General features: G+C 51.6%; 4 protein-coding genes across 8 annotated transcripts; 3 read left to right on the plus strand and 1 right to left on the minus strand.

Moving 5' to 3' along the window:
• The first annotated feature begins 3056 nt into the window (after positions 1-3056).
• Positions 3057-3773, plus strand: s100b (S100 calcium binding protein, beta (neural)). The gene is made up of 3 exons (XM_037477587.2): positions 3057-3107; positions 3212-3359; positions 3608-3773. The coding sequence occupies exons 2-3, from the start codon at positions 3222-3224 to the stop codon at positions 3752-3754; spliced, it is 285 nt and encodes a 94-aa protein (XP_037333484.1). The 5' UTR covers positions 3057-3107; positions 3212-3221; the 3' UTR covers positions 3755-3773.
• A 3150-nt stretch (positions 3774-6923) lies between these two features.
• Positions 6924-10010, minus strand: kynu (kynureninase). Its single transcript, XM_037476585.2, has 14 exons — positions 9888-10010; positions 9619-9802; positions 9413-9533; positions 9250-9332; positions 8756-8817; positions 8613-8684; positions 8427-8501; positions 8203-8349; positions 8027-8125; positions 7859-7932; positions 7729-7781; positions 7564-7649; positions 7224-7454; positions 6924-7152 (listed from the first exon to the last, which is right to left on the minus strand). Exons 2-14 carry the CDS (start codon positions 9785-9787, stop codon positions 7030-7032), a joined length of 1395 nt encoding a protein of 464 aa, XP_037332482.2. The 5' UTR covers positions 9788-9802; positions 9888-10010; the 3' UTR covers positions 6924-7029.
• A 997-nt stretch (positions 10011-11007) lies between these two features.
• Positions 11008-20283, plus strand: aox6 (aldehyde oxidase 6). Of its 4 annotated transcripts, none has more exons than XM_037474873.2 (34): positions 11010-11224; positions 11959-12016; positions 12113-12209; positions 12482-12590; positions 12705-12831; positions 12930-12991; positions 13074-13151; positions 13238-13321; positions 13406-13550; positions 13964-14056; positions 14145-14296; positions 14384-14477; positions 14881-14993; positions 15070-15254; positions 15442-15604; positions 15683-15760; positions 15868-16037; positions 16121-16247; positions 16337-16459; positions 16546-16642; positions 16753-16877; positions 16954-17087; positions 17179-17266; positions 17370-17456; positions 17534-17953; positions 18128-18223; positions 18303-18431; positions 18501-18575; positions 18679-18731; positions 18805-18919; positions 19010-19075; positions 19240-19428; positions 19531-19698; positions 20057-20283. In XM_037474873.2, the coding sequence occupies exons 1-34, from the start codon at positions 11159-11161 to the stop codon at positions 20105-20107; spliced, it is 4017 nt and encodes a 1338-aa protein (XP_037330770.2). In that variant the 5' UTR covers positions 11010-11158; the 3' UTR covers positions 20108-20283. The 4 variants fall into 4 exon arrangements, with proteins under 4 accessions (XP_037330754.2, XP_037330761.2, XP_037330770.2 ...); XM_037474881.2 differs by having other exon boundaries at positions 14884-14993; XM_037474857.2 differs by having other exon boundaries at positions 11008-11224; positions 15442-15760.
• A 162-nt stretch (positions 20284-20445) lies between these two features.
• On the plus strand, positions 20446-24205 carry LOC119220502 (eIF5-mimic protein 2-A). Of its 2 annotated transcripts, none has more exons than XM_037476607.2 (12): positions 20446-20581; positions 21223-21296; positions 21382-21558; positions 21656-21750; positions 21843-21908; positions 22043-22178; positions 22292-22401; positions 22481-22651; positions 22900-23046; positions 23303-23441; positions 23534-23656; positions 23903-24205. In XM_037476607.2, exons 2-12 carry the CDS (start codon positions 21233-21235, stop codon positions 23932-23934), a joined length of 1260 nt encoding a protein of 419 aa, XP_037332504.1. In that variant the 5' UTR covers positions 20446-20581; positions 21223-21232; the 3' UTR covers positions 23935-24205. The 2 variants fall into 2 exon arrangements, with proteins under 2 accessions (XP_037332504.1, XP_037332495.2); XM_037476598.2 differs by lacking the exon at positions 20446-20581 and adding an exon at positions 20613-21146.
• Positions 24206-24359: the final 154 nt, after the last annotated feature.

Below are 24359 nucleotides of genomic sequence, written 5' to 3' on the forward strand. Positions count from 1 at the left end.
CTATAGATCTCCTTTAAGTGGCCCACAAGAGAACTGAGGGAGCAGCTGATGATGGGCATCAGAGTTGCTTCTACCTGAGGATCAGGATCTGCCCCCCCCCCCCCCCCCCTGGGTAATCAGGTTGTTTTTAATCCACAAATTTCACTTCCTGTCACCTGAGGCCTCAGCAGCCTCTAATTACCAGTGGAGTAATCAATCTGCCAATCTGGATGTGAAAGTTATGAGAAAACGTTTATTTGCAGATTTATTCATTTACACTTGAAGTGCTTTGGTTTTATTTATGATTTAAAAGTGATGAAAGTGACTGTGAGGACGCGTCCTCTGCTGGGGGGGGGGGGGGGGATGAAGCCTTTAATCCAGGAAGCCATATGGTGTTGGGTCGCTGTCACCCTGGGCCACTCGGTTGGGGGGGGGGGGGGGGGGTGGCGTTAGAAACACGAGACGTGTTGTCCCCCCCCTGCGCCACCCCCCCCCCCCCCCCTAATAGCTGGTCTGCTTGGTCACCTGACTGTGAGCCGGAGGCATCAGCTTGATTAGCCCGCACGGACAAACAGGAAGTGGGTCACCAGGTAGGCGGCGTGGCGGGGAAACGGCGCTCTGATCCAGGAGCTTCTAATCCGATGTGTGGTGGGTGAGGGGGGGCGGGGGGGGTGTGACAGAAGAGGATTATGGGATTAGATTAGACATGAGATGGCCACTCTGCTGCAGCTGGTTCAAAGAGAGGAGCTCATCTTCAATGGGGTGTAGTTTGGAGTTATTTCTTGTTTTCATCGTCTTTTCTCTTGAAGCAGATGCAAAAGCTAAATCTCTCGTCTGTGGGTCGACGTCTCAGATCATTGAAACTATACTGGACCCAAAGAGGGAAAGGTGGGGTTTAAATACATGAAATAATTTTTTGGCCTGAGGTTCCATGATGCACTGCTGCCTCCTTGAGGTGAATGAGGAGAACTACAGCTTTGATCCCTGCTTCCTCCTCTCCTCTCCTCACGTCAACAGGTTGGATATCAGCAGAGGTGTGGACTCGAGTCATGTGACTTGGACTCGAGTCAGACTCGAGTCATGAATTTGATGACTTGAGACTCGACTCGACAAAACGTACAAAGACTTGCAACTCGACTTGGACTTGAATACCGATGACTCGTGACTTGACTTGGACTCGAGCCTTTTGACTCGAGAAGACTTGCTACTTCCCATGAAAACTGGGGGAAAACATTTTCACACCACCGCGCCGCTCTGTTTATCTGCATCTGTCAAAAAAATGTGCGCCACCTGTATGCAGAGAGCGCTGCCTGAACAACATCCAATCACTGCAGTCCATTTGACCGTATCAACGAGACAGCTCGTTCATGGTTACAAAAATCGGGATTTTTGAACCCGGATTCAGACTCCGATGGAAATCCTCGCCAACATTATGTCAACGTCCGTTTTAAAGTAGTGTAATGAGCTGAGTTAAAGTTATTAGTTAATCAGTTATGCAGATGTTGCATGTGTTCACGTTATGCTCCGTTACCAGCTGTAGTTACGCGAGACAACCCGAGTTTTGGGGGGCCGTGTATGCGGAAGTGTTCGTTCGGCGTGGTGACGGCCAACAGTGACAGAAGTTGAGTTGTTTTATATAAATAAATGCAGCGGAGTTGCAAGCCAGTCATCGCCTCCTTATTTACGCTGCAGCATTGGGGTGAGCGTTACAGTACTATAACACAGTCACAGTCGATCCACCGTTACCCTTCCCTTCGTAGTCTAGGTCTGTGAGGCAGCGCACCATCACCCAGGGTTCCCCGTCCCCACTATAATAAAAGGACTCGAAATGACTCGAAACTAAAATGGTACGACTTGTGACTCGACTTGAGACTTGTTGGCTTTGACTTGTGACTCGCCTTGGGACTTGCTTCGTCTTTGACTCGACTTGACTCGGGACTCGAGGGCAATGACTTGATCCCACCTCTGGATATCAGAAGGTCAGAGGTTAGGGAAGGTTGCCGGTAAATGCAGCAACTTCTTTGAATGTTAAAAAAAGAGACCCAAACATTACAAAAAACTCATTCAATGTGACTAATAATAAAATAGATGAGGCCTCAAAGCCACTGTGTGTGTGTGTGTGTGTGTGTGTGTTAAAGCGTCTGCCAGGTCTGGCAGAGCCTTTTCACACGTTGCCCAGGCAACGAGTGCCTGTGGTCCGGTCCTCTGAGGACGCCGTCTCCCAGGAGACAAACCAGAAGCTTAAAAGAGACAACACAACAGAGGGGGAAAGTCCGCCTGCTGCTTTCTCTGATTTGAATAAATGTCAAGAAATATAATCACATCCATCACTTAAAAGCTAATAAATAAAACTATTTATGTTTATACTCCTAGTTATCTCTTTATATGTACATTTTTTATATTCCTAATATTTATTCAAATGATACTTTGAGACAGCAGGTTAAAAGGAGTTGTCCTTTGTGACGGACACCAGACGAGAGGCGACGTTTCCTCCTCACAAGGTTTCAGTGTTTCAGTCGCACGGCGTCCATTTATCACCGAGACAAAGACGCACTTCATCCCGGAGGAAACGGGTCGGTTCGGACTGAAAGCACAAAGGGAGGAGGTCAAAGGTCAGGCAGGTCGGCGGTTGAGCGGTCGGCGGCTGTGATAGCGTCAGAGCGTCACGCTGTGTCTCCTCGTGGTTCAGCCTGAAGATCCTTTAAGTTCTGGAGGCCGCTAGGAGCAGAGAAGAATCCCATCGCCACTGAAAAGCTCTTCATTAACATGCAGGGCCGGCCGCTTCCTCTGAAACGGGCCTTTGTGTCCCGGGGGGGGGGGGGGGGGCGGAGCTGTCTGCGTCCCACCACGTAGTACACTATTGTACTTGTACTTTTGTAAAGTACTCGAGTCGCACCGCCGGAAAAAAGCGCCCCTCCCCACTGTCCCACCCACTGTCCCCCTTACGTCCCCTCCACCGTCCCCCCCACCGTCCCTGTTCAGGCAGTGGAGTGAGGGGAGGAGCCCTTTCCGGATTGGTCAGCGGTTTGAGTGACCTCAGCGCTTCAACCCCCCCCCCCCCCCCTCCTGCCCTATAAAGCCGCCCCCTCCCCCCCATGCATCCTCATCCTCTGCCCGAGCCCACTGAGGTAAGGTACCCTCCGTCTCCTGAAGCCATGGAAGTAGATGAGGAGGCCAGATGAGCCGTGGTGTGAAGGAGCTAAAAGGAGGTTTTTCTTTGTCATCGCCGAAGGAGGAAGACCATGACCGACCTGGAGAGCTCGATGGCGACCCTCATCGCCGTGTTCCAGAAGTACTCCGAGAGGGAGGGAGACAAACACAAGCTGAAGAAGAGCGAGCTGAAGGACCTGCTTCACGACGAGCTGCCCGACCTGATGGAGGTGAGAGGAGGCACCGGAGAACTTCAACTTCAAATATACCACACTACGCCGAATAATGTGCATCTCCATTTCTGACTGAAGTAGTAAAGTTTTAACCTTTGGAGTTGTTGCTTTAAATGGTTTTATAATTTAAATGAGTTGCTTTTTCATTTGTTATTCATGTGTGGTTAACCTTTGTTCCTCTCTCTAAGAATTAGATCCGATAATGTGTAATGGTGAAATGAGTTGTCCCCGTGTGACCCCCGCAGCACGTGAAGGACCAGGCCGCCCTGGACGCCCTGATGGAGAGCCTGGACGCCGACGGAGACGCCGAGTGCGACTTCCAGGAGTTCATGACATTCGTCTCCGTGGTTACCGTCTGTTGCCACGAGTTCTTTGAGCACGAGGACGAATGAGGGGGGGGGGGGGGGGGGGGGGCGGAGCAGGGGGGTACGGTAAATTGTAAAGAAGAAGAAGGAGGAGGAGGAGGAGGAGGAGGAAGCTTAGCAACGCACAAGGAGCGGCGGGCAGAGAGGGCGCCGTGGATGAAACGTTCCCCTCGTGCGTAAACATCCAGAGCTTCTGGAAGGTTCCCCCTCAGACACCTAATCACTTTAACACTTTAAAGCACCTCAGATCCCATTTGCTGTCAAAAAGGTCCAGTGAAGTTGGAGAAAATGAGTTATTGTCATCAACGGGAGCGTAATTCCTCCTGAATTAGAATCAAGGCTTAGCGTTGGAAATCCAAACAGAAGGTCGAGGTTTGTTCTAATGAAGCTACAGTAACATAGAACATTAACACGAATCCAGTCCTTCTTCTCCTAAATCAACCTTTAAATCAAAGCACTGAAGGTTTCCACGTGACTCGTTGATGAAACCAGAGATGTGGAACTTAGTCAGATGTATTAAAAATATGGAAGAAGTTAAAATCTTATGTTACTAAATGTTGAAGTGGCTTTTATCATGCTTGTTGTTTAGAAGCTTTCTGGAGATGTTTGCATCACCGACATTTGTTGGAGTCATAACTCACTAAACTTAATCACAAAGATTTATCAGATTCAACCTGATAATTAACTGTCTGTCAGGCAAAGGAAATTAAAACTGGTGTGATTTTTTAAATCAAGATGAATTAAATTGTGTGATTCTTCATTTGAGAGAAAAATGCTGTTTTGTGCTTGTTTTTCTCCTAAAATGTGCAAACATGCCATTTAAAAAAAATTGGTAGATTCTTCTTTAATAAATGCAAAATATCGCTTGAGGTTCGGCAGTGTTTAGATGTTTTTTTTCGAGTGATCTCTGCAGACAGAGACTCCCACTCAATGCTCATGTAAGTATTACCACACCTGAAGAGGCCCAGGAGGACGCGTCCTTATAGAAATACACCGATAAAGCAACGGCTCTTCTCGATCTGTTCGGAAGGGGAATTCTGGGAAATGCAGGAAGCTCCTCAGAAGAAACCCGCTGAAGACCACAGAAGATCTGCATCCAGGCGAGCGACTCAAACATGTCGTCATCTGCAGGCTGTGGAGCGTCAGGGGGGCGGAGCAAGGCCCGCGATTGGCCGAAGGGGGAACAGCTCTCGACCCTGGGGACTGACCCCACACCCATGTGTGTGCGTGTTTGTGTTCTTCAGCATATGCTCTGTTGCGTTCCTCCTTCTTCTTCTCCTCCTCAGAACTGGTGAGTTTCTCTTTGTTTTCGACCCTTTTAAATCGCAGCCTTGGGTTTCATTTGTGATTTGCGTTTTGCTGCAAACACACAGCTGATGACTTCTGATTCCATCAGAATGAATAATGAAAGCTTGACGATGGATGAGAGAAGAAGGAATGAACTCATCTGTAGGTTGAATATGTTTGAAATAAAACGAGCTCCATAATTCTGGTTTAGACGATTCCATCTTGCAGAGGTTTTTTTTACAGTTATGAGAAGGTCATGTGATGTGCTCACGTGTGTTCAATCATCTTCATGCAAAGACGATGCTGCACAGCCATCTAGTACCTAACCAGTAGCTGCTTCCTCTCTCCCTTGTTTGATTATGACTTTTGCTCCTGAGGGCATCATGACCTCCTCCACCATCGCCGTCACTGCGACGCCGTCTGAGACAACGCTGTTTGAGACAACGCCGTATGAGACAACGCTGTTTGAGACAACGCCGTTTACGCTAACGCCGTTGGAGACAACGCCGTTTGAGCCGACCTCTCCTCCTCCTGGAGTGGTGACCGAGATACTGACAGAGGGTCAGTGTGCATGTTCACCCTCATCAGCTGGTTTCACTTTCCTCTCAAAAGCAGGACGATGAAGATTGTGTTTTTCTCCCACTCACCATCTCCGACCCCTCTGGTTTCCGCAGTGACCCTTTTGAGGGGCCTGCCCCCTATGTTGGGAAGCTTAACAGTGCATATTTAAGACTAGATGAACTTGATACAAGTTGATACAACTTGTACTAATGTAGTATTTTTGCTCTAGTAAAGGATCAAAGTGTGTGTGTGTGTGTGTGTGTGTGTGTGTGTGTGTGTGTGTGTGTGTGTGTGTGCGCGTTGGGGAGTGTCTTATCAGGCGATGTCAGGAGAGGACTACGTGAAGGGGTGAGAGTGACGCCTCCAGGGTCTGTTGCCACGGAGATAAAAGCTGGCACACTGATACCGGCTGCCCCTTGTTTCCATGGCAGCCGAAGGCGGGGTGGGGGGAGGGTTGTGTACTTTTGTACTTATTTAAGGAAACTTATTGAACTAGTCTTACTGTTTTCCTTAAACTCTCTGGCACTTTTTACGTGATGTACTTAATACAATGCAGTACTGCAATACAGAAGTACACTTCAATGGTGAAGTACTTCATCATTTAGGCAACGTGAGGTTTTAAAGGAGCAAAGCGAGGATAGATTGGGACGCTTGGCAGAGGTCAAAGGTGACACGTTGGGGTCCTCCCTAACGTTTCAACTCGTCTCTCACAGGCGCCCACGTGGACGGCGGCGCGTCGGCGGCGTTGATTGGAGGTGAGAAACGTTTTCCTCCCGATTGAGGTCACACTGACGCGGCGTCCCCATCATCTCCCCGCGGGTCCACCTTCTCCTCCTCAGCCCTCGTGGTCTCCGTGCTGCTGCTGCTGCTCGTCTGCTCCGGCCTGCTGCTGCTGTGCAGCTCGTCCAGACGCAAAGGCTCCTACGCCACCAACGAGACGCAGGAGGACCAGCAGGAGGAGGACGAGTCGTTCCAGGACATCTTGGAGGACGACTGAAGATCATGAAGATGTGGAGGATTTTTCTACACTCGTTGCTGTGGACAAACACTTCACCTCTTGGACATCGTAGATTATTTTATGTTTATGTTTAATATTTCATGTTTCTAATCAAATGTTTAAACTAAACTTGTGTGTCGATGCTGCGTCATTAAAAGCAATTTATTGCCTGGTTAATTCCATTATTGAAATAATAATAATAATAATCTGCCGTCTATTCGGCTTCCCCAAGCCTTTTCTGTGTGGCTTCACCACAGAAACCAGAACTTCCTTTGGTCTCCTCTGGAACATCGAGTATTTAAACACTCCACTTTGAGACAGAACCTTCCGGAAAGCTGAGAACATCCAAGAAAGCAACATTTCTTAATTCAACTTTTATTGAAACATTTTCGGTGAAATTCCTGCGCCGCGTTCCGTAGGGATTCAGTGAGGTCAAACGGCGGACGGCTCCTCGGGGTCAAAGGGCGCCGCAGGCCCGCAGGGCCGATCCCAGCGCCTGGACGAAGCCGTGGACGTCCCCGAAGGAGTTGTAGAGCGGCACCGGAGCGACCCGCAGCACGCTGGGCTCCCGCATGTCGCACTGAACCAGAGACACCACGTCAGCGGGGAGCCGCCCCTTCCCCTCACAACCAACCAAGACGCCATACTCACAGCCACGCCCCTCTTCTCCAGCTCCTGGTGGATGCGGCAGACGTTCACGGAGAAGCAGAGCGACAGCTGGCAGCCTCGCTGCCGGGGGTCGGAGGGCGTGATGACGCGGACGTGGGGCGCGTGAGGCCGGGCCGGGTCCTCTCTGTAGTGGTGCTGGATCAGGTACTCCAGGTAGCCCGTCAGCAGGAGGGACTTCCTGCGCAGCGCCGGCATGCCGGCCTCCTTAAACACCTGGAGGAGAATAGAGAGCACTCACCTTTTATCGGACTCTTTGTTCACGTGAAACGCCCCGGGTGGGGGGGGGGGGGGGCGGGGGCGTGGCGGGAGCGCGCTGCAGTACCTCCAGGCTGGCCTGCAGGGGGCAGACCAGCAGGACGGGCTGGTTGGACAGCCTGAAGCCGCTCACGCCGGGCTGCAGCTGCATCTCTGAGAAGACAAACGCGCGCCCTTCACACACTGGTCGCCACGTTGCGGCGTCTGTCGTCGCGAGCGCGGCTGTGCTTACCGTTATCCATCAGGAAGCGAGTCTTAAGGTCATGACCCCACCATCCCAGCAGCCTGCGGGCGACAGAGGGCGCAGGTTACGCGCAGCGAGGTGACGAGTGACCATTTGCCGCCTCGCCGCTGGGACTCACGCGGGTTTGATGTCGCGGCCGTGCTTCTCGTGGACGAAGGCGCCGGCGAGCCCTCCGGCCCCCGCGTTGACGTACTGCGAGCAGAAGAACCAGGGCGCGTTAGGTGCTTGTTTAACACATTGGGGCCGGGGAGAGGGGGGGGGGGGGGGGGGGGGGTAGCTGTCTGACCTTGTAGGAGCACCAGCAGGCGAAGTCCACCCCCCAGTCGTGCAGCTTCAGCTCCACGTTGCCGACGGCGTGCGCGCAGTCGAACCCCACGAAGCAGCCCTGATGGACCAGAGGAGGGGTCCATTAGAGGCAATGACCCTCGTCCGCGGGTCGGAGGGCGGCCTCCTGCGCGCTACCTTCTTCTGGCCGGCCTCGGCGATGGCGGCCATGTCGAACAGCTGGCCGGTGTAGTACTGGACGCCGCTGAGCATCACCACGGCGATGGAGTCGCCCTCCCTCTCGATCTCCTCCAGGATGTCCTGGGTCCTCAGGGTGAGCTCTCCCTGAAGAACAGAAGCATCACGTCACCCTTCAGTCACCACGCGAGGGGCCACCCGGGGGGGGGGGGGGGGTACGGTACCGGTCTGGGGGCCAGCCGCAGCATGCTGCCCTCGGGGTCAAACCCTCGCAGGCGGATCTGAGACTCCACGGCGTACTGAGAGAAGTTCAGGGAGAGAGGAGGTGTCACGATGGAGTGAGCAACCGGCACAAAGGGCTCGTGTGCACATCGGGGGGGTGGGGAGGGGGGGGCAGAAGGTCCACTCACGTGGTCCGAGGGAAAGGCCTTGTCCTCCAGGAGGATCTTGTGGCGAGCTGCTGTGGGCTTGTAGAAGGAGAGCTGCGGAGCAACGACACATGAGGCGTCAAACGAGGCGACGCGGTGCGGTCACAGTCACAGGGGAACGTTACCAGCAGCAGGTGGAGGTTGACGGTGAGGCCGTTCATCAGGGCCACCTCCTCGGCCTTAGCTCCTGCAGGAGACAATTCAAGTCTGGTTTTTATGAGCCTTTGAGCCAATGAGTTGTGTGACTTTTAAACAGTGTTTTGTGTGTCCACGCTGGCTCCTACAATATAAACAGTTTTACGTTCATGTACAACAAACAGAGTTTTCACAGGAGGGTCATTGAAGGGCGTTAATCTGGAAACGAAAATTGGAAATACAGAAAGAAAATGAAAGAAGAAATTAATAAATAGATCTAAAAACGGGGTAATCTTCATGCAAGAAAATTAGTAATAATGTTTTTTAAGAATGCATAAATGCAAAATAATAAAAAGATTTTTTTCAAAATAAAAGAAGGATACTTACGGTTTGTTTAAAAACCTACATGTGACCTTTGACCTTTACAGAGAGCAATGCACTCAACATGCCTCAAACATAGAAACACCAGCGGCGTATCGCTCACCAACAACGTCCGCCATGAGCCCCTCGATGTTGTTTTCGGCCCAGGCCCACGGCCGAGAGCCCCCCAGGTGACCGTGGACGCCCCTGCGCAAAGAGTCCCACGCGGGGGGGGGGGGGTCACTACGCCGTCATTAAAGTACACCTTGTTAAAATGCGAGACGTACGTTTTGGCCCACTTGTCCAGCTCCTCCATCAGGTACGTCCTGGCCCTTTCGGGCTGAAGCCCCAGCGAGTTCCCCGCCAGGTAGATGCACTCCTGGGAGCCGTCGACCAGCGACAGGTCGGCTGCGGGGGGGGAGGGGGGCACCGGGCGGAGGTCATCCTCACTGATCTCAGGCACTGCAAAAACGCTGGCGTTGGTTTTACTCACCCTGCGGCAGGTCCGCCACCCGTGGGACCAGGAACCTCCTCCTGAGGTGGCGCAGCGTGTCGCGTTGGTCCAGGTAGGAGGCCACGTCCGCGGAGGCCGCGCTGCGGCCCAGCTGGGCCGCGACCCGCTCCACGGTTTCCCTCGCGGTCGAGCCGACAAACGGATCCATGGCGACGAAAGGACGCTGCCAACGAACACCGGCACGTTGCTTTAACTCGGGGACGGGTACGTGATGAACGTGTGTGTGTGGCGTGTGGATTCTGACTCACCGGTTACCGAGGAGCTCACGGTGGAGTGAATCCTTTGATGGGGGAAACAACCTTTGACCTCTCTGTGTTCAGCCTCGTGTTAATCATTGTCCCACAGAGCCGACCTTTAGATGAAAAACCAACAATGAGGCCCATGAATCAGCGAGCAAACACGCCAGAGAGGGAGCTCGCCTTGTTTGGTGATTCCTCTCTCGGGGAAGAGAGAAATCACCTCCTCCTCCTCATCAAATCATCAAATCCTCCGCTGGCTGCAATTATAGAATAATGATTAACGTTGACTTTATCAGACTATAAAAACAACAAAAGCAAAGTAACAAAACATCCCTGATTTAAACCCTGAATTTAGATGAAATCACCATTGTGTACCGTAAAAAATAACACGTGAATTAAATTAAGTGTAGGATCAAAACAGGAATAACTATTCACGTGTCTGAAAGGGGTTTATTATAAACATCATCCTTTTTTGGTAGCTTAATCATTTTTACAAATAAATGAATATAATTGCAGCAGTTAACACATATCAGCGGTGCTTCTGTATTTAGGCATCGTGGGGCCCAGTGTAAACATGTATTATTTGCAATAATCCATGTTCTGTCAGAAATTCTGTTTTGATTCTATTTTGATGAATTCCCCCAAACCACATGTAAGGAAAATTATTTTACGACATTAAATGTTACATATTTCATGTGGCCGAATTGTCAATAAAACCCATCCGACTGAACTTGAGAGCTGAGTGCAGGTTAATTATTATACAATCTTGTTGTATAACATTCTGACATATGTAGGCCACGTTGATTATACGATCATGTCTTGTTATTCCTCTTTGTCATAACTACATCTCTGACGTTTATAACAAACCAAACCGTTTTAAAATCGGTTGAAAATTTAGCAAGTTATTATTTAAAGTACAAGTTCCACTACCAACGCAAAGTTCTGGGTGAGCGAGCTGCCCTTACCAAGATGGCCGCCATGTGCGGACGCTCAATACTCCGCCTTTATATACGTCGACGGATGGCTGGAGTCAGAGACCGGAAGCACTGTGTCCATATCCAGGAATATTAGCAATGCACATCCTATAAAAGAACAATGTAAATATAATATAAATAATAATCATATATCTAAGAATCTGCTCTGCAGCTCAGAACCTTTTCCAGTGACCTATTTTTCGTGCCTCCGTTTGTTTTATTTTGGTAGTCACGACAGGCGGAAGTGTTTAAATTTCGAACAGAGTTCATTTTATATTTCGACTCAGTTGCGTCTTGCTCCTCAAAATGTCTTCTAAGATGTCTGCGGAGAAACAGGGAGATATTTTGTGCTTCTTCATCAACGGGAAAAAGGTTCGTTTCACATTCACCCATCACGAACAGTGTGTTGTTTTTTTGCTAATTTTAGCTCTTAACCTAACGTTAAAGTTTGTTTTTAACGTCTCACACATTCCAGTTGTGCAAGCTTTGAAAACTGCAAAATTTGACTCGTTAAAACCGTCATTGACATTGACAAATACATTAAATTAAATCAAATCAACCGGAAATGAGCGCTCGTACTTTCTCGTTGAAAAATATATGGTAGAATCTGATCATTTATTAAAATCATGAGATGCTTCTAAGTATTTCAACGTAACCTAGTGCTACATGTGGACATTGGTCACTGTTTTAGGTCACCATTGAGTCTAATATGCAATATACAACCACATTAAAGATTAAGGGGTGATATATAATCTTATCACTGTTGGGAAGATTTTATGGGCTCAACATTAATGATATAACTCTTAGTTGCAGCACTTTCCTGCAATTCGCCTCTATTGAATAATTGTTTTAGTCAAGACACATCTTACTTAAATAATTAAGCATGACATTTATTAACTAAACATACATCTTCACCGTGAGATTATCTGGACTGACAATCAAACATCCTGTCTGTCATTTGACCTGCAACACACAGACTCTCTGACTGACGTTGTCAGTATTTCTCAGATAATCGATTTTAAAACATAATATCAAGAGTATAAAAGGCTGTAACCTGAAATTGTCACATAGACTGCCATGTTTCTTCCTTGCTCTTCTTAAAACAGGTGACGGAGAACAATGCGGACCCCGAAACTACGCTGTTGTCCTTCCTCCGGGAGAAGTGTATCCTTCAAACAAGTTTTCCTTTTTAGCGCCCAATTTTTGCCTTGCCCCTACGGGTCTCAAGGCCTCTGGTGGCTTCCTTGACGGTGACCTCAGTGAGGTTAACGGGAACCAAGTACGGCTGCGGCGGCGGAGGCTGCGGCGCATGCACGGTCATGTTGTCCCGCCTCCAACCGGCCACCAGAACCATCACGTATCCTTTGTGATTGACCAACATCCGGAGCGTCATGTGTTTAAAGCTGCATTCTGTGTAGTGACCAGCAGGGGGCGGCTCCTCTGCTCCCATAGACGTCTATGAGGAAATGACTCTACTTCTCTCTTGATTTATTCCCTCAGTAAACATTGTAAACTTGAGGTTTATGGTCTCTAGTCTCTAGTTTAAGGTCTTCTTCAATGCAGCGTGATGTTCATTTAGTGAATGATGGTCCATTTAGAATTAAACCGCAGTTCCTCCTTCACCATCAGACATTACTCAGTCAACGCCTGCCTGCTGCCGCTCTGCCAGCTCCACGGAGCCTCCGTCACCACGGTGGAGGGCGTCGGCAGCACCAAGACCCGGCTGCACCCGGTGCAGGTCAGCCCCCCACCCGAAGAGAACCTACAAAGGCTACATAAAATGACATCAAATAACATCAAACTTCCCGGTTGGATGCAAAGAGAAGAACCGTTGTGGACTCTGTGTTTGTAGGAGCGGATTGCCAAAGCTCACGGTACCCAGTGTGGCTTCTGCACTCCAGGGATGGTGATGTCCATGTACACGCTGCTGAGGAACCGGCCTCAGCCCACCATGGAGGACATCACTCAGGCTCTGGCGGGTGCGTTCCCCCCCCCCCCCCCCCCCCCCGCTTTCATCTGTCTATCTGAGAATGTTGAGTGTGTGCTGAGCTGCTCCCGTGTGGCGCTGCCTTTTCAGGTAATCTGTGCAGGTGCACTGGATACCGACCCATCCTCGACGGCTGCAGGACCTTCTGTCAGGTACGTAGCTCGGAATCCAACGAGGAGCAGCAGACGCGATCAACATGTAGGTCATTTAAAGCGTGACGATTGATCACAACAGGAAGCCAACTGCTGCCGAGCCAACGGAGGTGAAGGCTGCTGCCTCGAGGGAGAGCAGAGTCCTGAAGAACCAGCTCATGTGAGGCCCGATTGAAATCTTCATCATCTGTTTTGGTCCTCTGCTTCCTCTGCTCTGATGTCTCCCTTCGTTCCTCTCCCTCTCAGGAGGAGAAGCCCCGCTTGTTCGACACAGAAGAGTTCCTTCCCCTGGACCCGACCCAGGAGCTCATCTTCCCCCCCGAGCTGATTGTAAGTCATGAGACGTCCCTCACGCAGAGGCCTTCCACGTCTCGCGCTAACAGCGCTGCTCCCCCCCCCCCACCCCCCACTCAGCTGATGGCAGAGGCGCCGAACCCGAAGACGCTGACCTTTCGTGGGGAGAGGAGTAGCTGGGTGTCCCCCTCCTCCCTGGAGGAGCTTCTCCAGCTCAAGGCCAGGAACCCCGACGCTCCGCTGGTGGTGGGAAACAGCAACGTAGGTGGGTCCTTCCACAGAAGATCTGCTGCTCTCACGCATCCGGATTCACATGCTTCACATGAGTTATTCCACCGAGGACGCTTCCTCAGCGAAGTGATGTTGGTGAGAGGTGCATCAAGGAGGTTTCTGGCCTTTTTATAAACTGGAATAAGTGCTCGAAACAATTGCTGCTGTGGTTTGATCTCACAAAGTTAAGCAGGGAGTTTTTCTTACCTACAATGGCTCGGTAAGAAGGTAAGAAGGTGGTATCTTGTTTCACAGACTGGTGATAAGATTATGTGTGTGATTATGGGGTGACTTTTAAACCAAGAAACAAGGTGCATACAATAAAGTGTAATAAAACTGCTGCTATATTATTTATATATATATATATATATATATATATATATTATTAAATTGCTCTGTGTGATCAAGGTCCAGACATGAAGTTCAAAGGCGTCCTGCACCCGCTGCTGATCTCTCCAACCAGAGTCACGGAGCTGTTTGAGGTCACTCGGACGCCACAGGGTGAGCCCCCGGCCCGCCCCCCCTCCGCGCACTCCGGTAGTTTCCAAAAGGATTTCCAGTCTCACCTGCCGGCTCCTCTCCTCTCCAGGTGTGTGGGTGGGCGCGGGCTGCAGCCTCACCGAGGTCCGCTCCCTTCTGGACAAGCTGCTCCCTCAGCTGGAGCAGGAGCAGACGGGCCTGCTCCGGGCCCTGAGCCGGCAGCTGGGCACCCTGGGGAGCCAGCAGATCCGCAACGTCGCTGTGAGTAGACCCCCCCCCCCCGTACGGGCTGGTGGCGTGTGCGCCGCTTCCAACGGCTGTGATTGTCCTACATTTTGGTGTTTTCAGTCCCTCGGGGGGAACATCGTTACCGCCTACCCGAACTCTGACCTGAACCCGCTTCTGGCTGCAGGGAACTGCAAAGTGAGCCTGCTTTCTGCTGGTAAGAAGGCGTGTGTAATGGTAAAACATGTTATAACATAGTCTTATGCTAAAAGAGGGATTTTTGTAGTGTGCAAGAAGCAGGGAGAAGTTTCCTCTTGCAGCTTTGAACAAAGGAGTCAAACATGCTCTCACACAAAGGAGCTCTGTTACCATCTTAACCTCTTGTCTCAACTTGGTCTGCAACATACCTGCCACTGAGGATGACCTTCATGTGTGTGTATGAAAGCTCAGTGTTTTGACTGCACAGAGCCCTGTGATACCTGCGTGTGTATTTGACCTAAACCCTGTTTTTATTGGATGAACCCAGAGACAAACCATTCTCTTCTCCCAAACTTTTATTGAAATATTCCACAACACGTGTGAACTCGCGTCGTCTCTGAAGAGCTTCTGTCTGCGTCCAGCAGGGGGAAGACGAGAGCTCCCTCTGAATCAAGACTTCTTTGTGAGCTTTGGGAAAACCCTCCTGAAGCCAGAAGAGGTTCTGGTGTCTGTCTTCATTCCCTTCTCCAGAAAGGTACAACTCACTCTGTCACTGTGTGTGTGTGTGTGCGTGTGTCAGTTTGGATTGAACTACTTTGTTTGTCCTGCAGGGGGAGTTTTTTGGAGCTTTCCGCCAAGCCCCCAGGAAGGAGAGCTCCCTCTCTACGGTGACCAGTGGGATGAGAGTGTTCTTCTCGGAGGGGTCCCGCGTGGTTCAGGATGTCAGTATCTACTACGGGGGGATGGGGCCGACCACTGTTGGTGCCACCAAGACGTGCGCAGCCATCGTCTCCAGGTCAGACCCTGACTTCAGTCCAACCCGCCGTCTTCTTGCTTCAGTCCTTTGTTTCCGTTCACTTCTTCTTCTGCTTTCTTTGTCTTCCATCTTTCCATTTTCTCTCCTGCGCTGCCGAACTCAACCAGGCAGCACCTTGATTTTCAGTAGAGGCCAAAGTAAAGTGTTTCCCCCCCCCCCCCCCCAGGCCCTGGGACGACGAGACCCTCAGCCGGGCCTACGACGTCCTCCTGGACGAGTTGGTCCTCCCCCTCTCGGCTCCCGGAGGAAAAGTGGAGTTCCGTCGCTCTTTGACTCTCAGCTTCCTGTTTCAGTTCCACCTGGAGGTCCTGCAGAACCTGAAAGAAATGGTAAAATACGCCCGCCAGACGTTGCCATGTTTGATTCACCTCAGTTGTGAATCTTACACCGCACCACTTTGTGTGCAGCACGTGATCACTGAGGAGATTCCTGAGAAGATGCAGCCGTTGCCCCGAGAGATCCACCCCGGCCTGCAGGAGTTCCAGGTCAGAAGATGCGCAGGGAATGAACAACAGGCTTCGTCTCTCTCGGCTTTTCCTCCATGCCTGTGCTCCCTCTTCTTCTTCTTCTTCTTCTTCTTCTCCTCCTTCAGCATGTGTCCAAGGACCAGAGCGACCAGGACCCGGTGGGGCGTCCCATCATGCATCGCTCCGCCCTCAGCCACGCCACGGGGGAGGCCGTGTACTGCGACGACCTCCCCGCCACGGAGGGCGAGCTCTTCCTGGCTCTGGTCACCAGCTCCCGAGCGCACGCCAAGATAACGTAAGGGGGGGGGGTGGCGCGCGGGAGGCCGGCGCCCTGCGGCTCCACTCCCGGTTCTGACCTCCTGTGTCTGCACGCCGCAGGGCGCTGGACGCCAGCGAGGCTCTGAGGCTCCCCGGGGTCGTCGACGTCATCACGGCCAGAGACGTTCCGGGGCGCAAGACGCGCAAGATGTCCGGCTACGAAGAGGAGCTGCTGGCCGACGGCGAGGTAGAGCCGGCGCCGAGGGCCCGCGGCTGTACGCCGAGCTGTGGTCCGATCGCTTTAACCGTGTCCCCCCCCCTCCCCCTCCCCCGCAGGTGTCCTGCGTCGGTCAGCTGCTGTGCGCCGTGGTCGCCGACTCGAGGCTGCACGCCAAGCGGGGGGCAGCGGCCGTGAGGGTCTCCTACGAGGACCTGCCCGACCCCGTGTTCACCTCAGAGGTCCGCTCTCCGCTACGCCGCCGCCGCTCGCTCGCTCCTGGCGCCGCTCTCGCCGCTCTCACCGCTGCGCCCGCTGTGTCCCGCAGGAAGCCGTGGAGAAGGAGTCTTTCTTCGAGCCGCGGAGGACGATAGAGAGAGGAGATGTGACCAAAGCCTTTGGATCAGTGGATCAGGTCCACGAAGGTGAAACGTCGTCCGCTTCCTGTTCGTAGAAGGACATTTTTTTTTTTCTTTTACGTTTTGCTCGTCGCGCCTGAAGCAGAACCTGCCCCCCCCCCCCGGCGTCTCTGCAGGAGAGCTGCGGATCGGCGGCCAGGAGCATTTCTACATGGAGACCCAGAGCATGCTGGTCGTCCCCGTGGGCGAGGAGACCGAGTTCAACGCGTACGTCTCCACGCAGTTCCCCACGCTGATGCAGGTGCGTACCGCTGTAGAAACACAGCTCCTCCTTTTTTAGGTCAGGACCTCATCCCCCCCCCCCACCCCTCCTGCAGGCAGCGATAGCGGAGACGCTGAGCATCCCGTCCAACAGAGTCACCTGCCACGTTCGGAGGATCGGCGGAGCCTTCGGGGGGAAGGTGGTGAAGACGGCGGTTCTGGCTTGTATCACCGCCGTGGCGGCGTGGAAGTAAGGCCCCCCCCCCCCTCCCCGAAAACCACAAGAAATAAGATCCACTGTTGACTTTTACTTTACATTCATTTAAAAAAAATCCTACCAGGACCAACCGGGCGGTGCGCTGCGTCCTGGAGCGAGGGGAGGACATGCTGATCAGCGGCGCCCGTCACCCCGTCCTCGGCAAATACAAAGTACCACACTGATCTCTGGGGAGGACATGCACTTATTCACAAGATGGAGCTCATTCAATATGCGACTTAAACTGAATACGTTCTTGATGTGTTCGTGTCTCAGGTGGGCTTCATGAATGACGGGCGGATCGTGGCTGCAGATTTCCACTACTACGCCAACGCCGGCAACATGGTGGACGAATCCGTCCTGGTGGGGGAAATGGTTTCCGATGACGGGTTTAAACCGGGAGAAAAATCCGGCGCCTCATCTCGTTCTTCTCCTTGCAGGTGGTGGAGAAGTTCCTCCTCCACTTTGACAACGCCTACAACATCCCCAACCTGAGGGGCCACGCCGCCGCCTGCAGGACCAACCTGCCCTCCAACACCGCCTTCCGGGGCTTCGGCGTGCCCCAGAGCCTCCTGGTGGTGGAGAACATGGTGGAGGACGTGGCGGCGCTGCTGCGGCGCCCCGCCGACCAGATCCGCGAGATCAACATGTACCGCGGGCCCTCGGTCACCCAGTACAAGCTGGAGTTCAGCCCGGAGAACCTGCGGCGCTGCTGGGAGGAGTGCAAGCTCAGGTCGGAGCACGCCGCGCGGCGCCGGGCCGCGGACCAGTTCAACCGGGAGAACCGCTGGAGGAAGAGGGGCGTGGCCATGGTGCCCATCAAGTATGGCATCGCCTTTTCGGAAGGCTTCTTGAATCAGGTGTGTGGGACTCTCCTCGGGACGAGGTCCGCATCCAGGCTCTGGGGTTCTCGGACCTCGCCATGCGCACCAGAATCAGCCTCTTTTAGCGTATCCGCGGTGCGACGTAAACGACCTCATTTAATGAGTGGCGAGTTGTTTGTCAGCGTGTGTTTCATCGTGTGTGTGTGAAAGGCCGCCGCTCTGGTCCACATCTACAAAGACGGGTCCGTCCTGGTGTCTCACGGCGGGACGGAGATGGGTCAGGGACTGCACACTAAAATGCAACAGGTACCTACTTGATCCGAGAAGGGGCGGAGGAGTCTTTGACCGAAACAAAGAAACGCCAGCTCTCTGTTTCCTGTGTTAGGTGGCGAGCCGGGAGCTTCGCGTCCCCGCCGCCAAGGTCTACATCAGTGAAACCAGCACCAACACGGTTCCCAACGCCAGCCCCTCCGCCGCCTCCTGCGGTACCGACGCCAACGGCATGGCGGTCCAGGTGAGGTCCGGATTCCTCAGCGCCGCTCCGCTTTTATCCTGAAACGGAGGTAATTGTCCTTTCCTGCAGAACGCCTGCCAGATTCTGTACCAGCGGCTGGAGCCCATCAGGCTGAGGAACCCTGAAGGATCATGGGAGAGTTGGGTACGATTTGACAAGAAAGGAAAAAAACCTTCGTTGGATTTACTTTTTTTCTGGGAAACTTGATGCATTTTAATGGGGTGTATTTTTGACGACTGGTTCTCAGGTCCAGGCCGCGTTCCTTGAGAAAATAAGCCTATCGGCGACGGGCTTCTACAAGTAGGTCAGGTCTCTGGTGTGGTTCCATGAACAAAGGTTCCAGAGGCATTAACGGCCTCCTGTGTGCCCCCAGAGGCCCGGACCTGTACATGGACTGGGTCAAGATGGAGGGACGGCCCTACGCCTACTTCACCTTCGGGGTGTGCTGCTGCGAGGTGGAGCTGGACTGCCTCACGGGAGACTACAGGGTCAGAAGCCCCTTTTGGGTCGGCACCACTTTGTGTGCTAGAGCGACCCGTGGAGCCTGCTCAGAGGTCTGTTCTGGTTCTGTCTCGCAGACGCTGAGGGCTGACATCGTGGTGGACATCGGCAGAAGTGTGAACCCCTCAGTGGACATCGGGCAGGTGAGTCTCTCAAGTGTCTTCATCAAAGTCAAAGGAGAGCAAGCAGTTGAATAAATGTGTTTTTAACAGGGTTTCAAATAGAAAAGAGACACCTCCCCACTGCCTTTAACCTTCGTGGATCAACCATAAACCCTCCTGTCCTTTGTCCTTTGTCCCGGCCTCAGATCGAGGGAGCCTTCATGCAGGGTCTGGGCCTCTACACCCTGGAGGAGTTGAAGTTCTCCCCCTCCGGGCTCCTGTACACTCGAGGCCCGTCTCAGTACAAGATCCCGGCGGTGTGCGACGTGCCGCTTCGCTTCAACGTCTACCTGCTGCCGGACTCCTCCAACCCCCACGCCATCTACTCCTCAAAGGTCAGAGGTCGCGCCCGGTCTCTCACTCCCCTTCGATTCCCTCACAATCTGTGTGTAACGACCCGATGGGGCGGGGGTGGGGGGGGGCTTCTTTCTCTGCAGGGCATCGGAGAGCCGGTCCTCTTCCTGGGCAGCGCCGCGTTCTTCGCCATCAAAGACGCCGTCGCCGCCGCCCGCTCCGACTCCGGCCTGGTGGGCCCGTTTTCCCTGAACAGCCCCGCCACGCCGGAGAGGGCGTGTCTGGCTTGCGCCTCCCCGTTCACTCAGAAGGTAAAGACTCCGAAATACTGGAATGTTAATAAACTCATTCAAATGCTTTTCAGCTTTATTTTTAATTTTTAAATGTCTTTGTCAATGTGAAAATATCTGTAAAAAAAAAAAAAAAAAAACACAATACTTTCCAGAGATAAGTTTAATGATTTAACAAATGTAGAAGAAAGTCAAACATCCCGTGTGGTTTCCATCCTGTTTTTTGACGGATCAATGTAAACGATTCTGTTTAGTTGGTAAACTGACATCTGCATCTGACACTGTTCTGTTTTTTTGGGGTGTAAACTAGTTGTGTAAAAAGTGAGGTGAAATGTATGACAATAATAACCATTATTACTGTATTTTCATTTTGTTCCAGATTCCAGCCAGCAAACCAGGGTCTTTCAAACCGTGGGCCTTAAACATCTGAAACAGAAAATCAAGATTTGTTGTTATTTTTGATCGATTTAACGCTTGACTGTGAATCTTTGACTGATAATGCTCTAAACTCTATTGCACTTTGCACTATTCAATATCCATTGCACATGTATTCTCATCACTTCCTGCTGCATGTCAACAATATACCAATAAATGATTGAAACGTTTTTTAATCTAAAATAAACCTTCCTTATTTTTTTTTCATGAATCGATTATACATTTTTAAAAAGCCTTTAAATATAAGCATAATATAACTATATATATATAGATTATCCCTTTCTCTCAAACAATTGAAGATAAAATACATTTATATACTCCAGGAGAGAAAAGCCCCTTTACTTGGCGCATGCGCAGTTGGAGCCTGCGGAAGCACCGGAAAGGACTTTTTGTTTCGTCCACTGAGGAGACTCGACACCGGAGTTTAATTCATCTGGACCGCAACCGTTTTTTAACTGCATTACTTTCGGTGAGTCGCAGAACTCCATCTAACCGTAACCTCGGTAACGGGTCGCTTTGGCAACTGCAGAATATGTTTTTTTTTTCCTTCCCTGTCCCCATGACAGGCGCTGCTCGGCTAGCGTTAGCATCGATGTAGCTCGCGCAGCCGAACTCCACCGCCGTGTGAATGCGAGGGGCCACCGTGACATTTCCACGTACGGACGCGTCTAATGGCAGGCCAGCAGTCGGCGAAGTTCTTTTAAAAAGCGGCGTAAGCACCGGCTACTTGTAATTAAAACACATGGTTAGCTCGCTAGCGGCTAAGCAACGTGTGGCCCAGAGCTAACGGATGCTAATGCTATAATTAGCCAGCTGTAGATGGTAGACCGCCTCGTTATTTCTGCAGCCTGCACTCGTCTTTTATCCCTCACGCGTTCACCGAAACACTGAAGGGGATTTACGCTTTTAATGACTGGCTTCAACGAATTTAAATCCCATGGTTCTTTTTACTTGTCGTGGGGTTTATTTACAGCAGCAGCTTCATTCTCGAGCGCACGAAAGGAGCGTCGATGGCTCTGTGTTGTCAGACTTCTGTAAGAATAACTGATCGCATCCTCCCTGCTGGCCGTGTTGTTCACTCGAGCATTAAAATCGTCTCTGCCGTTTCAGGGTGTCTTTTATGAGTAATCAAAAGCAGCAAAAGCCGACGCTCACTGGCCAGCGGTTCAAAACGAGGAAAAGAGGTTTGTGCAGCTTTCGGTCTGTTTGCCTGCTTTTCCCCTGGAGTGTTTTTCTAATTTCCCTCTCTAACGAACGTCTTTCCACCAGATGAAAAGGAAAGATTTGACCCTACTCTGTTTCAAGAAAGTATCGTGCAAGGCCTGAATCAAAGTGGCTCTGATTTGGAAGCGGTCGCCAAGTTCCTCGACTCCACCGGCGGGAAGCTCGACTACCGCCGCTATGCGGAGCCGCTGTTCGACATCCTGGTGGCCGGCGGCATGCTGGGTGAGTCCCGCTGCTCTCCAACCCACACCCGGCCCTTAAAGCGCACGCGCCTGTTGCAGCGGACCCCCTTTCTCTCTCTCGTGTCCCTCCCCTACAGCCCCGGGGGGGACTCTGTCGGACGACATGACCCGCACCGAGTTCTGCCTCTTCACGGCGCCAGAGGACCTGGAGACGATGCAGGCTTATGCCCAGGTAGAGAAGGGACGGCAGGCGGGTCGGTTCCAGCCCTCGCTTTTTGACGACATGGTTAACGTTGGCGTGTTTCTCGCTCCCAACTCCAAAAGGTTTTTAACAAGCTGATCAGGCGTTACAAGTACCTGGAGAAGGGCTTCGAAGAGGAGATCAAGAAGGTGCGACCCTTTTGGGTTTCAGCTTGTTGCTTTTAGGGTGACGATTAAACCGTACATGCACAAAGGGTTTGATCTTTCCACTGGACGTGGGATTAACCCCCCCCCCCCCCCCGTGGCTTGTCTCTGTCCTCTAGCTGCTGCTGTTCCTAAAAGGCTTCACCGAGTCCGAGCGCAACAAGCTGGCCATGCTCACCGGCATCCTGCTGGCCAACGGCAACATATCGGCCTCCATCCTCAACAGCCTCTACAACGAGAACCTCGTCAAAGAGGGTGAGGAGGGACGGGGGGGGGTTTCACATCCGGGGGGGCGGCTTTCTGCTGGCTTTCTGCTGGCTTTGTGTCGAGTGAAGTGCAAACCCCCGACCCGTCTCCTCTTTGCTCAGGAGTGTCCGCGGCCTTCGCTGTCAAGCTCTTCAAGTCCTGGATCCACGAGAAGGACATCAACTCCGTGGCCGCCAGCCTCCGCAAAGTCGGCATGGACAACCGGCTGATGGTGAGCCGGCTGCCTTCAGTCCCCCCCCCCCCCCCCCTCCCCCCCCAACTCCAAACTAAAAATAGCTGTGCCCCCACAGGAGCTCTTTCCTGCCAACAAGCGGAGCTGCGAGCATTTCTCCAAGTACTTCACCGACGCCGGGCTGAAGGAGCTGTCCGACTTCGCCCGCAACCAGCAGTCCATCGGTGCCCGCAAGGAGCTGCAGAAGGAGCTGCAGGAGCAGATGGCCCGCGGTGACCCTCAGAAGGAGGTGAGCCGCGTGCAGGGACATGACAAATATTACCAATGAACAATATCGCTGCTGTAAATACGGATTTGACGAGGCACCTTTGGTTCTGTCATCGTGTTTGGCAAACTTCTACATTACGTTGGACTTGTCTTCATCATTATTAGGGGTTTTAATTCTGCACGGCTTCGTTTTGCACTAAACTCTGCGTCCTCCATTCTCCCCTTGAATTGAGATGTTTGGTGACTTTTACAAACTTGAACCCGGTGCAGATCATCGCCTTCACCAAAGAGGAGATGAAGAAGGCCAACCTGTCGGAGCAGGCCATGATCGGCATCATCTGGACCAGCGTGATGAGCTCCGTGGAGTGGAACAAGAAAGAGGAGCTGGTGTGCGAACAAGCCATCAAACTCTTGAAGGTATTTCTTCCAGAGTCCTGAATACAGTTAAATAATTTAATCATAATACTTGATGATCATTCACTGTTCCTTCAAATGTTTGCGTTTGTTTACAATTTGGCATGTTTTGGGAAAAATGGAAATGCTGCTCATCCTGTAAACCATAGTGAATAGGATGGATTTAATGGACGTAACCGTAGCAACAGTACTTGACCGAGACATGTGATGTGAAGGCAGACGGGGGGCGTTTCTCTGACATGTCTCCACGTCCCTGCAGCAATACAGCCTCCTGCTGAAGGCCTTCACCTCCCAGGGTCTGTCCGAGCTCAGCCTGCTGCTGAAGATCCAGGAGTACTGCTACGACAACATCCACTTCATGAAGGCCTTCCAGAAGATCGTGGTGCTGCTCTACAAAGGTGCGTGGCCCACTCCGGCAGCCCCCACCTTTCTGCAGACCCTATGACTCCAGTGTTGACCGTGACGTGTCCCCCCCCCCCCCCCCAAACAGCCGACGTCCTGAGCGAAGAGGCCATTCTGAAGTGGTACAACGACGCACACGTCGCCAAGGGGAAGAGCGTCTTCCTCGAGCAGATGAAGAAATTCGTGGAGTGGCTTAAGAGCGCCGAGGAAGGTAAAGTCCTAATTACATGATGTGATGCGTCCTGCTGTTTGTTTGCTGTGGAAATATCAAATGTTTTCATTTAGTTAATTGACTGAAACGTGTTACATTTCAGATATAAACTATCTGCTGCTTTGTTTGTTGGACAAATCGAGCAATAAGAAAGTGTTGTTTTGTGACATTATAGTGTTGTCACTGATCTTTATTTTGAAAAATGGTACTTAAAAATCTAAGCGTTGATCTGTGTTTTCTCTGCAGAGTCTGAGTCTGAGGAAGAGGAGACGGACTGAAACCCAACACACTAACAAAGTCCTGATGAGTAAATTATCCCAGTGGAGCAGGAAGCGACGAATACTCCTTTCATTTTGGGGGCTAATTTGGATACGTAACATTCCGTTTGATGTCGCTGCTCGTAAGAATCAAACATTCTCCCCTTTTGACCTTTTGACCCGGCTCCTAACCCTATACCTAATATCTTGACTTTAAGCCACACCCCCTGCAAACACCTTGCCACTTATTGGTTTCTACTGACTTTTTTTAAAATTAAAAATATTCAAATGCCTTGACTGTCTCATTGACATTGTTTTAGTAAATAGAAATATACACTAGCTTCTTTTTTCTTCATGCAGCCACTTGTTTGTCTTTAAGAATTCAACGACCAAAACTGTTTCCTCACACAAAGTGAAAACACTTTTTCTTCTCATTTTTATTTGTA

This window comes from Pungitius pungitius, chromosome 3 (assembly GCF_949316345.1).
Source record: "Pungitius pungitius chromosome 3, fPunPun2.1, whole genome shotgun sequence".
Taxonomy (NCBI): domain Eukaryota; kingdom Metazoa; phylum Chordata; class Actinopteri; order Perciformes; family Gasterosteidae; genus Pungitius; species Pungitius pungitius.